The sequence below is a fragment of the Dendropsophus ebraccatus genome, chromosome 10 (assembly GCF_027789765.1).
Source record: "Dendropsophus ebraccatus isolate aDenEbr1 chromosome 10, aDenEbr1.pat, whole genome shotgun sequence".
NCBI classification, from domain to species: Eukaryota; Metazoa; Chordata; class Amphibia; order Anura; family Hylidae; genus Dendropsophus; species Dendropsophus ebraccatus.
In genome coordinates, this window is record NC_091463.1 from 70959884 (window position 1) to 70972168 (window position 12285).

Consider the following 12285-nt stretch of genomic DNA (forward strand, 5'->3'; position numbering starts at 1 on the left):
AAAAACAAAAAACAAAAACACAAGGACCAGTAGATTTCAGTGTACAGTGCAACACAACCACCACAAACATACTGTCATCACCTGCACAGGTTACTAACTTAGCAACTGTTACCCAACAGCAAAAACAGCATATCGACATGTATAGGATTCAACAAAGGATTAAAGTAGTAAAAGTCTTCAGTCTTTACAAAATAATTTTCAGAAAATATAAAAACCATTTACACCATCACAAAACAAAAATATATATATATAACAAAAAAAGGGGGAGAAAAAAAAAAACAAACAAAAAAAACAAAACATGGAGTTTCTTTGTTTTCCTTCCAAACTGTCAACCACGGTCATGGATGTGTTTTGCGAAGACCCAAAAGGCACAAGGAGCTGAAAATGCTAAGCACGGCCAGGCGTGAAGTACTTTTGGTGGGTGTCCCTCTCCCATTTGTTTTTTTTTTTCTTTTTTTACAGCGATGTCATGGTCATAACATGATACTTAGGAGTCACTGACAGAATACCTGGAAAATATAATTAGATAAAAATAGTGAGGAAAGAAAACACACAACAATGACAACACAATAGACTGGCAGCTTAGGATTGCACATTTGCTAAAAAAATAAGGAGTTCCACACTGCAGGGCTGTGGAGTACGGAAGTCAAGGTTCGGATTCAGACTCACTTTTTCGTAAATTACCAAGATTAGTAACAAATTTATTGTTGTAAAATTATAATATTGGGAACTTAGATCACACACTGAATATTTATTAAAATTAGTTCTTGTTTCAGAAATTTTTAACAGGTTATTTAGGCAGCCTAACCGACCTGCTGTTCAGCAAAGCTGCTGCCCTGACACCTATAGACTGGAACCTATAGAATGTGATCAGTGCAGGAAGGCTGGAGTCTTAGGTATTACTAGTATTGAATTAAAAAAAGCTGAGCTGCAGTTACAGGTTCCTCACCAGGACACAATGAATGGAGACAAACTGCTTTGTTGTGGGAGCTAGGTGTTGGCGCGCCTCTGATCAGTGACTGATGAGCTGTCCTGTGGAGAGCTCAGTCTATTTTGCCCAGAAAACAAATTGAATAAGATTTTATTTAGGCTGGTGTTGGAGTTCACATATTTCTTCCTACTACAACTCCACAGTCCTGAACATAGTGAAGCAGTTTGCTAGTTTCAGCAGTTTGTCAGCCGGTTGCCTGGAAAAGTTAAAGCCAATCCTTGGAAACTTCTTCCAATTTCCCAGGATTGGATCCAGCTTTTCCCGGCATGGAGTTCTAAGGCAGCCGCCTGACAAGGCTGCCCAAAACTAGCAAAACCCTTCACTATTACTGTAAATGTGCTAATCTCTAATTGTAGGTTTCTGCACATGAATCTGGATAGTAAGCACCAAATCAAGAATGTGCATCTGTCCTCCTGCATGCAGGGATATGGAGTATTTATAGAGAATCAAAGGAGTTTGCCTTCCTGCTTCAGAAACTTCCCTGTAATGGACTCTGCTGGTGCTATATGTAAGGAGTCTAGGTGTAAGCTTTGTTCGTTTTCCCTTATATTTGAGGAAAACTATAACCCTCAACATCTCTCCTGTAGCTTATACACAATTAACCAGCCACACTGCAAAAAAAAAAATAAATAAAAATAAAAAAAATCTGAACAGTTAAAGTTTTCTCCATTAGAGGGCGCCAACACACAAACACAGACAAATAATTGCTGTGTTATTATTTCTTCTTTATAACAAGCATTATAAATCTCCATAGTCACCCCATATGGAGACTGAGACCTCTTCACACAATTTAGAATACATTGAGGTTTCTTGAAATCCATCTTCAATACTATACTCACTTTTGGAATTTTTCCATAAGCTTCTTTACCATCTTGTCAGTAATTCCAGGATAAGTTGCTTCAGCCAGATTCATACTCTTTTCAAGTTCTTCAATTGCATTTTTCCTCACTGTGTTGTTCTTGTCTTGCTGTTTAAGCTGCAAAAGAAAAATTGAAATCAAAGGCTTCACAGATATTAAAGTTTTCCCCCCCTCTTTATAAAGCTATCAAAAAGGTATCTTGAAGACTTAATTTCTAAGCAAAAAAGTGACTATGCTCACTTTCCTTACTTTACAGTAAGGGTCCTTTTACATGGCTATGGGGCTGTGCACATGAGCGCCAATCTGCAAAGAATGAGTAATAGTGCAGCCATTTAAAGAGACTCTGCACCCACAATCTGATCCCACCAAAGCGCTTGTACCATCAGATAGCTGCTTTTAATCCAAGATCTGTCCTGGGGTCCGTTCGTCAGGGGATGCAGTTGTTGTCCTGAAAAACAACTTTTAAACTTGCAGCCCTGTGTTAAATTGGTGTGGCCTACAGTGTTTGTCCGCTGTAGAATTGCACCACCTCCCCACCCTCGTCATCACTAGAAACACCCCAGGCAGGATTTTTCCTATTCCATCACCTGAACACTGCACCTGCACAGGTGCTTTAATGATCCAGAACATGTTCAGTGTTCACAGGTGATAAATAGGAGAAATTGTTTTAGGGGCATCTCTAATGAGAAGGGCAGGGAGGAGGGACGGAGGGGTGTCGCAATCCTAGGGCATGGCTACTCTAGGCCACACCAATTTAACACAGGGCTGCAAGTTTAAAAATTGTTTTTATGACAATAACTGCATCACCTGCTGAACGGACCCCAGGACAGATCTTGGATTAAAAGCAGCTATCCGACGGTACAAGTGGTTTGGGGGTGTCAGATTGTGGGTACAGTCACTTTAAATATAACAGTTGCACGTCCCGTTCACACAGGGAGATGTGCGGCCAATAGTGATAAATGTTACCACTCGCACAGAAGATGTGGTCAGCCGCTGTATTGCAGCTCCTCAGATGATCCCCGACACCTTTACATGGGCCAATTATTGGCTGAAGTAGCATTCCTTGCCGATAATCGGCCCCTGTAAAGGGGCTTTTAGTGCAGAACTAACTCAGATAAACATATATCCAAAGATAAAAAAGGAAATTTAAAAGTGAACTAGATGGACCAAGTGGTTTTTCTGCTCAGAACTTTCTATATTTGTATACACACACAAAGCAAGAAATAACTGTACCTCAGCAAACACGGGGGCTATTATTGCCGATAAAGAGCTCAGCGTTTTCACAAGATCTTGATCCTGGAAGAGAAGGAATATGAGCGGTAATATACTACTGTACAGACTTATTAAAAGAATAGATTAATAGACCAAACCTCATTTAACAGGAGGTGGTGGGGGAAATGTGGGTGGCATGGGAGTACATCACTCCCTAGCTGCTACTCTCTTAGTCTCATTAAAGTTATCGGGTTCTACAGTAAGTCTATGAAGACTACGGGCCGATGACTAATGGAAGCGAGCGCCTAGTCTATTACATGGCTCGGAGCGGTGGCTGTGGGGAGCGGGCAGAAGCAAGAAGAACACCGGGAAATGTGGACATTTTTACAAATTCATCAGTGATTAGTGATGTACACCTGTTGGGACGATTATTTTAAGAAGGTTAAAGGAGAAGTCTTGCAAAACTTTTTATTGAAGTATTGTACTGTCCCCCAAAAGTTATACAAATCACCAATATACACTTATTATGGGAAAAGCTTATAAAGTGCTTTTTTCCCTGCACTTACAACTGCATCAAGGCTTCACTTCCTGGATAACATGGTGATATCACTTCCTGGACAACATGGTGATGTCACGATCAGACTCCCAGAGCTGTGCGGGCTGTGGCTGCTGGAGAGGATGATGGTAGGGGGACACTGAGGGACACAGGGCACTGGAGGGACACTGAGCACCCCCTGCAATCATCCTCTCCAGCAGTCACAGCCCACACAGCTCTGGGAGCCGGGTTGTGACATCACCATGTTATCCAGGAAGTGACATCACCATGTTATCCAGGAAGTGAAGCCTTGATTCAGTAGTAAGTATAGGGAAAAAAGCACTATGTGCATTTCCTGTAATAAGTGTATATTGGTGATTTGTATGACTTTTGGAGGACAATCCAATACTTAAATAAAAATTTTCGCCGGACTTCTCCTTTAAATTACAATATAGTGCTTTTCAAGCACTATAATGACACAATCAGCTGATGTTTATTTCATTGGCTGACCATTGTCTTGGAGCGATAATCTGCTGAATCTGTCTGATTCGGTAGATTATTTCTCCGTTTAATAGGGCCATATCTCCTGCAATAAACTGACCATTTCACACCCGGGTTCGCTGCTGTGATCAGTCACACAATTCTTTTGGCTCCACCTAGTGATCAGTTTGGGTTTGAACAGAGATGCCAATTTATTAGAACTCTTGATGTGTATGACACAACCAAAGTTTTTTACGGTGACAACAACACTTTAGCAATCCAATCCAGAAGAAAGGTAGTAACTAGCAGACTGGTGGGGGTCTCACTGCCAGGACCGTTATTTATCTCAAAAGATGCAGGAACGTTGTGCTCTCCTGCAAAGTCCTTACTCACTTCCATGGGATATGGATTGTCAGATCAAATTTAGATTTTAACATGAAAATCTGTGCCCAAGTCATGTCAAACAACATATGTGAACAGGGTGAATGTTTTACAATGTAATCACGATTATCTGCAATTACATAATGTGATATCACAGCCAAGGGAATGCCGGTGGAGCAAAACAGGCTTTATGGTGCTAAATATTTTTTTAAACACGTTTCAAGTGATAAAAATCTAAAAACAAAAACAGGTTAAATGGCGCAGGTATGTCCATAAAATAGAGACAACATAACACTGCTTTAGATAAACTATGTGAATAAATGGATGAGCTTACTGTTCCATTCTGCAGTTTTTTCGCATCTGGTTTCTTCCGAACTGTGGTAAAGTTCCATTCAGGATGTGTATTGTTCTCCTTATTACTGGGTTCCCTGTAAGGCAAATGACGACACTTAAGATAGAATGGCTTCTTGCAGACAATTCTGCACACATTGGCCCCATTGATACGCAAGCATTAGTGGTCTGGAATCACATACAGGTGGAAGGCATAAACGGGGGAAACCATGTGCCACACAAGCCCCATAATAAAACCAAGCTTCCCATCCGGTGTCTATTCTAAAAATTAAATTTGTGATTATAACTACACATATGTAAGTTCACTGCATTTCAGGACTGAGTCACAGATTACGCTCGAGTGTCGGATATATACCCCGGAATATCTTGAAAAAGATATACTGTGGAGGCCTTGCAGCTTGTCCCTTCAACTTAAAGTGCAACTATCATTTCAACAAGTTTCTGAAATCTCAGGAGGTTTTTTTTTTAATCAGTGGGGTCTAGGTGCTGACACCACCATGATCGCCGGATGAGCAGTCTATGGAATAATAATAAAAAGTTCAATGGAACTTCCGGCAATACCATATACAGGTCTCAGACATCCATTAGGACTATATGCCGTTTAGAGTGGAGATAAAGTGGCAGAGCATGGGCTTCATTATGGTCATAGGTGGGAGTCTCTGCACCTAGATCCCACCCATAAAAACTCCTGACATGTCACTGATATGTCAGAAATTTATTGAAATAGTTAGGACTTAAATATAATCTGCAGTAACTTTTGACACGTCAAGTTTTACTCCTGAGGCCTGCTAAGATCCTGACGTACAGCCAAAGGAGTGTGTCAGCACGTGTCTCTCCACAGCTGCCAATCTAATCAAACTTATTTTCTTGACAAGAGTTTATGAAGTGAACTAGTTGCATGTGCTGCTGCGTACTTTCCTAGGTTTTTTTGGATCTCAGCAGGTCGAAGCTGTGAGACTGTTGTCACACTGAGTGTGACTGGTAACTTTCGACATGTCCAACAATGTGGAATTTACTGGAAAAGACAGCAATGCGATAATGGACCAAATGTAGCCTACTAACCATATTGGGTTCACTTACTGAACATATACTTTTTTTTTGGGTAGGACTCAAAGTGTGGTCTACCATGCTTTTAAATCTTGCACCAAAAAAAAAAATAATTCACGCCACTTATAAAATCAATAGAGTGAGTACTTACGTATCAGAATCATCAGATTCAGAGTCGCTGTGCCCCTCGGCCTTCCATCGTTTATACCTGTCAATCAACTCTGTAAGGTAAGATGTCCGCTTGGCATTCTTCACAATAAACTTGTGCTTGAGAAGTTCTTTGGCTGTAGGTCGCTAGAAAACATGACAAGTTTTACTTTACCTTATTGTAATTCAGAGGCGCCAGACTAAGGGCATTACATAATGGTAGAGAACACAAAGCAAACAGACTTAAAGGGGTTATCCAGCGCTACAAAAACTTTCCCCCTCTCTTGTCTCCAGATTGGGTGGGGTTTCAAACTTCGTTCCATTGAAGTAAATGGAGCTTAATTGGAAACCGCACCTGAACTGGAGACAAGAGAGGAGGAAAAGTGGCCATGTTTTTGTAGCGCTGGATAACTCTTTTAAACACTTTTGGTACGGTACTATTTAGAGAATACACAAGCTTTATATGTAGTCAGCTAGAACTAAAGGGGAGGTCCAAGAAAAAAAAAAAATAATCTGTAGTAACCCAAAGTTAACGAAAAGCAAAGGACACAACTCCAGCTGGAATGAAACTTTGGCTGTGTGCATTACAGTCTCTGTGTGGTCAGCTCCATGGATACCTAAATTTCCAGCTACCGAAATTGCTGATCAGCTCAGCAGACTCAGCAACAGGTATGATTAAAAAGGGTTATCCAGGGTTATGGTGCGTTTACACAGAGATTTATCTGACAGATTTTGGAGGCCAAAGACAATGGATTTGAGAAGAGAAAAAATCCCAGTCTTTTCTTTATGATCTGTTCTCTGTTTATAGTTTGTTCCTGGTTTTGGCTTCAAAAATCTGTCAAATAAATCTCTCTGTGTAAACGCACCCTTAGAAAAACAGGAATTTCATCCAGAAACAGCAACACTCTTGTCTTGTAAAAAACACCAAAACTGGAGAGTAGACTGGTGCTGTTTCTGAAAGGTGGCAGCCATGTTTTTCTAAGCCTGTTTAAAGGTATTGGCATTTTTAAATCTGTGGTGGCAATTTTACTATAGTAACAAGAGATGCAAGACAATTGGTCCACTCTAAACATCCTTCTTAGCAAGTTGTTTCTTTGGCATCATTGTCGAAATGATAATGTGTTGGAGAAGCTAATTCAGGGGTCACAACCAATATGGCTGAATAAGAGAAGTGATAAGAAAACAGAATAGTAAAACCTATGATACAAATATAAACTATTCCTAACATTGTTATCTCTAGACTTTAATATACTAAAGGGAACCTTATGCATTATGGGTAGGCATTCTTCATCAATAAATCTGGGGGTACATTATGTAAGCTCCATGAATTAGGTTACTTATTCTATGGCCGGGGAGGGGGTGTATATAGAGGCCGCCGGTCACTTACCTCTTCTTTTCCAGCGCCGGGTCCCGGATCGCGCCACCCCGTTCTCCCGTCCGGCTGCAGCTTCCTGGTCCGAGCTGTGGCTTGAGACGCGGCGTCTCAAGGCAGCTCAGCCATTTAGCGGCTGAGGCGGGACTCCGCTACGACTGCTAAATGGCTGAGCTGCCTTGAGATATCACGTCTCAAGCCGCAGCTCACACCAGGAAGCTGCAGCCGGACGGGAGAACGGGGCGGTGTGATCCGGGACCCGGTGCTGGAACCGGGGAGGTAAGTGACCAGCGGCCCCTATATCCACCCCCTCCCCGGCCGTACAATAAAAATAAACCCTGCCCAGAGAACCCCTATAAAGGAGAAGTCAGAAGAAAGTTTTATTAAGGGTACAAACCCACACACCGTATACGCAGCAGATTTGATGGTGCAGATTTGATGCTGTGTTCAGTTATTTAGATCTAATCTGCTGCGTATTTGCTGCGTATCGCAGCAGTAAATAAGCTGCGTATACGGTGTGTGGGTTTGTACCCTAAAGCATTGTATTGCCCCCCAAAAGTTATACAAATTACCAATATACACTTATTACGGGAAATGCTTATAAAATTCTTTTTTCCCTGCACTTACAACTGCGTCAAGGCTTCACTTCCTGGATACCATGGTGATGTCACTTCCTGGATACCATGGTGATGTCACTTCCTGGATACCATGGTGATGTCACTTCCTGGATACCATGGTGATGTCACTTCCTGGATACCATGGTGATGTCACTTCCTGGATACCATGGTGATGTCACTTCCTGGATACCATGGTGATGTCACTTCCTGGATACCATGGTGATGTCACTTCCTGGATACCATGGTGATGTCACTTCCTGGATACCATGGTGATGTCACTTCCTGGATACCATGGTGATGTCACTTCCTGGATACCATGGTGATGTCACTTCCTGGATACCATGGTGATGTCACTTCCTGGATACCATGGTGATGTCACTTCCTGGATACCATGGTGATGTCACTTCCTGGATACCATGGTGATGTCACTTCCTGGATACCATGGTGATGTCACTTCCTGGATACCATGGTGATGTCACTTCCTGGATACCATGGTGATGTCACTTCCTGGATACCATGGTGATGTCACTTCCTGGATACCATGGTGATGTCACTTCCTGGATACCATGGTGATGTCACTTCCTGGATACCATGGTGATGTCACTTCCTGGATACCATGGTGATGTCACTTCCTGGATACCATGGTGATGTCACTTCCTGGATACCATGGTGATGTCACTTCCTGGATACCATGGTGATGTCACTTCCTGGATACCATGGTGATGTCACTTCCTGGATACCATGGTGATGTCACTTCCTGGATACCATGGTGATGTCACTTCCTGGATACCATGGTGATGTCACTTCCTGGATACCATGGTGATGTCACTTCCTGGATACCATGGTGATGTCACTTCCTGGATACCATGGTGATGTCACTTCCTGGATACCATGGTGATGTCACTTCCTGGATACCATGGTGATGTCATCACCCGACTACCAGAGCTGTGCGGGCTGTGGCTGCTGGAGAGGATGATGGCAGAGGGATGCTCAGTGTCCCTCCAGTGCCCTGTGTCACTCTGCCATCATCCTCTCCAGCAGCCACAGCCCGCACAGCTCTGGGAGTCGGGGCATGATATCACCATGTTATTAAGGAAGTGACATCTCCATTTTATCCAGGAAGTGAAGCCTTGATGCAGTAGTAAGTGCAGGGAAAAAGCACTTGATAAGCATTTCCCATAATAAGTGTATATTGGTAATTTGTATAACTTTTGGAGGCAATACAATACTTAAATAAAAAATTTTGCCGGACTTCTCCTTTAGGGTATGTTCACACTGAGTAATTCAGGCGGAATTCCGCCTGTCTCAGTGTGCGATAGCCCGTCTAGGGAAAAGCATGTGCTCCTCCGCAGCCGCTGCTCTACGCTCAAAGAAGTGACATGTCACTCCTTCCAGCTGACAGCAGCGGAGGAACGCGCGCTCTCCCACAGACTGACTACCACACACCGAATTTGAAGGAGACAGCACTTTGTAAAGTGAAAAACGGTGACCTTTATTCACATCTCAATGTTGCGACGTTTCGGCTATACACAGTAGCCTTCCTCAAGCATGCTTGAGGAAGGCTACTGTGTATAGCAGAAATGTCGCAACATTGAGGTGTGAATAAAGGTCACCGTTTTTCACTTTACAAAGTGTTGTCTCCTTCAAATTCATTGGATTATCCCGGACATTGAGCCCAGTCTGGTGAGGCGTGCACTAATTATTATTTTTTCTACTTTTTGCCTGTGCTGCTATACTATATTCAGAGACTTCCACACACTGAGACAGGCGGAATTCTATGTCGGAAAGTTCTGCTTGAATTACTCAGTGTGAACATACCCTAAAGGTACAAGTAAAGAGGGAAAACAAAATGGATGGGCTTATGTAGCAGAAACAAACTAGCACTGACAGGTTAGATGTTATTTCTTCTAAGAAGGTGAATACTTACAAAGGAGGGGTCTTTGTTTAAACAGGCATCAATGAACTCTTTAAAAGGTTTGCTAAAGTCTCCTGTTAACGTGGGTGGGTTATTTTTGGGGATGAGAAATAGGACCCTCATCGGATGCATATCAGAGTTGGGTGGTTCACCTTTAGCTAATTCAATGGCAGTGATCCCCAAAGACCAAATGTCGGCCTAAAATACAAGAGAGACAGAAACAAGCTCAGTTTAGACAAAATATAGTGCATAATATGCATACACCATAAGTAGAGGAATACCAGTGACTAGAGGCAAGCAAATCTACAGCAAGATTAGCCCAATCTGAAACTCAAAAAAATTGGATTGTTGCCTAAACTATTTCTAAATGGTTTTTGTGGCCTTTTAAGGGAACCTGTCACGAAGCCAGTCACTACTGAATGAGGGGCAGACACAGCTGTACCTGCACGTTGTCCTGCAGGGATTGGTTTTCAGACAGGTACCCTTCAACACTATTGTGGGCCGCACATCACTCATTTACACAGTGCATTATGACAACATAGTAGATGTGTGAAAGATGCCATCAGCTGACGAACAAGTCATTGGTTGATGGTCGGCTATAACCGCTGTCCCTTTTACATGGCTCAATTACTGATATCAAGTGTTTCGATCAACACTCACTTATCGTTTGGCCCAAGTAAAGGGGCAATGCAGCATTAGAAAAACATAGCTGCTTTCTTCCAGAAACGCCACTTTGGACCTCAGTTTGTAAGTTGTAGTGCAGCTCAGTTCCACTGCAGTGAATGGATCAAGTGTAGAATGGGTGCGGTGCTGTTTTTGGAAGAAAATTTTTTTTTTCCTAGTCTTGGATAACACATTTAAACTCTATCGCCAGTCTTGTATTATGAGATTACCATTTATATGACCCTGCCAAATAAACAATGGCTCCTAGGGTCTCAAGTGGAAGGCCCTGGCTATGATGTGTATATAGGGCATATAGGAAGGGACTGTGCAGAGGGGACAATACTTTCATTTATAGAGCCGGTGCACAATTTTACACCATCCTCACATGAATATAACAGAGCCCAGTAGATGGCTGCCTGTGTGAACAGTGCCGGCATTCAGCAGGTGGACACAGGTGCTGCAGGCTACTCGTGAGAACGCCATGTATGTAAATGAGCTAATAGAGGCAAAATTATCAATATCTCACTATCCTATGGCACACCTTTCATTCACACCCTGCCTAGCCGCTCTGTTACACAAGCATCCCCCAGTGTGGCCTGGCATGGCATGCTGGACTCTCTCATTGTACAACAGCAGGTTGCTTGCAGTTCGGAGACCATTGTAGTCGGGGAATAGAATAGGTACTTACCATGAATAGGTCCTCCTGAAATGTTTTGCCTTAGGGTTGCTTTCGATTGCTGATATGTACGGGCTTAATTCACTTTCACCTAAAACCTGCATTTATCTTTCTAGCTATTTAGTCATGTATTTTTATCACCTGCTGAGCACTTTATTGCCTTGGGACAAAACACAACGCGGTTCTCTAGATCCAAGATATAAAATCCAGCCAGCGCAGCAGAACATTGCCTTACTATAATACAAGGCATAATATAATACATTAAAAAAAGACAAAACAAATCCTGTATGAAAAAGCAGCGGGAGGCTAGAAAGTAAAATGAATGTATTAAAGGAAATGTAACCCATTTTTCTGTATAGAAAGGTGGTTTTCCAAAACGGAGGACCATTTTTATAGGAGTTGTGCTGGGTAATATTCCTTCCTGGCCTGCTGGTAACCGCCTTGGGCATCAGGACATTGATCAGGGACACAAAGCTTCCCATCATGTGATCCTGAAAATAACCCTTTATATGCTACGGTTAGTAGCAACGGTGGCAATAAAGGAATTTTATACAGAAAAAACCTTCCTCTGTCAGGGCACTAGTTTTCAGCAACATGTTGATGGGCTATTGTGGAAGCCAGGGGCTAAAAGGGGTTATCCAGCGCTACAAAAACATGGCTACATTTTCCCCCTCTTGTCTACAGATTGGAAGGGGTTTGGAACTCAATTCCATTGAAGTAAATAGAGCTTAATTGCAAACCACACCTGAACTGGAGACAAGAGAGGGGGAAAGTGGCCATGTTTTTGTAGCACTGGATAACCCCTTTAAAGGAGAAGTCCATATAAAATTATTTTTTTATATGTTATTACTGATGGAAAGTTATAAAATTTTCTAATGTACATTAATAACAGAAAATGCTCATATACTGCTACTTCCCTTAATTTAGTGAATCAGGAAGGGTTAGAATTCTCTCAGAAGCAGTGACGTCACGACGAATGGTGTAATTCCTATGGAGTGTCCAGCAGGGGGCGCACTATATATAGAAGTCAACGAGTACC

At 42.3% G+C, this 12285-nt stretch overlaps 1 protein-coding gene across 1 annotated transcript in view; it reads right to left on the bottom strand.

The window, feature by feature from the left end:
* Positions 1-435: 435 nt before the first annotated feature.
* STK26 (serine/threonine kinase 26) overlaps positions 436-12285 on the bottom strand; it is an 88761-nt gene continuing 76911 nt past the window's right edge. Inside the window, exons 6-11 of the mRNA XM_069943216.1 lie at positions 9920-10105; positions 6008-6150; positions 4793-4886; positions 3084-3146; positions 1831-1967; positions 436-509 (exon numbers count right to left, since the gene is read on the bottom strand). Of these exons, the coding sequence (XP_069799317.1) occupies positions 488-509; positions 1831-1967; positions 3084-3146; positions 4793-4886; positions 6008-6150; positions 9920-10105 (645 nt within the window). The 3' untranslated portion in view covers positions 436-487. The remainder of the gene's footprint in view (positions 510-1830; positions 1968-3083; positions 3147-4792; positions 4887-6007; positions 6151-9919; positions 10106-12285) is intronic.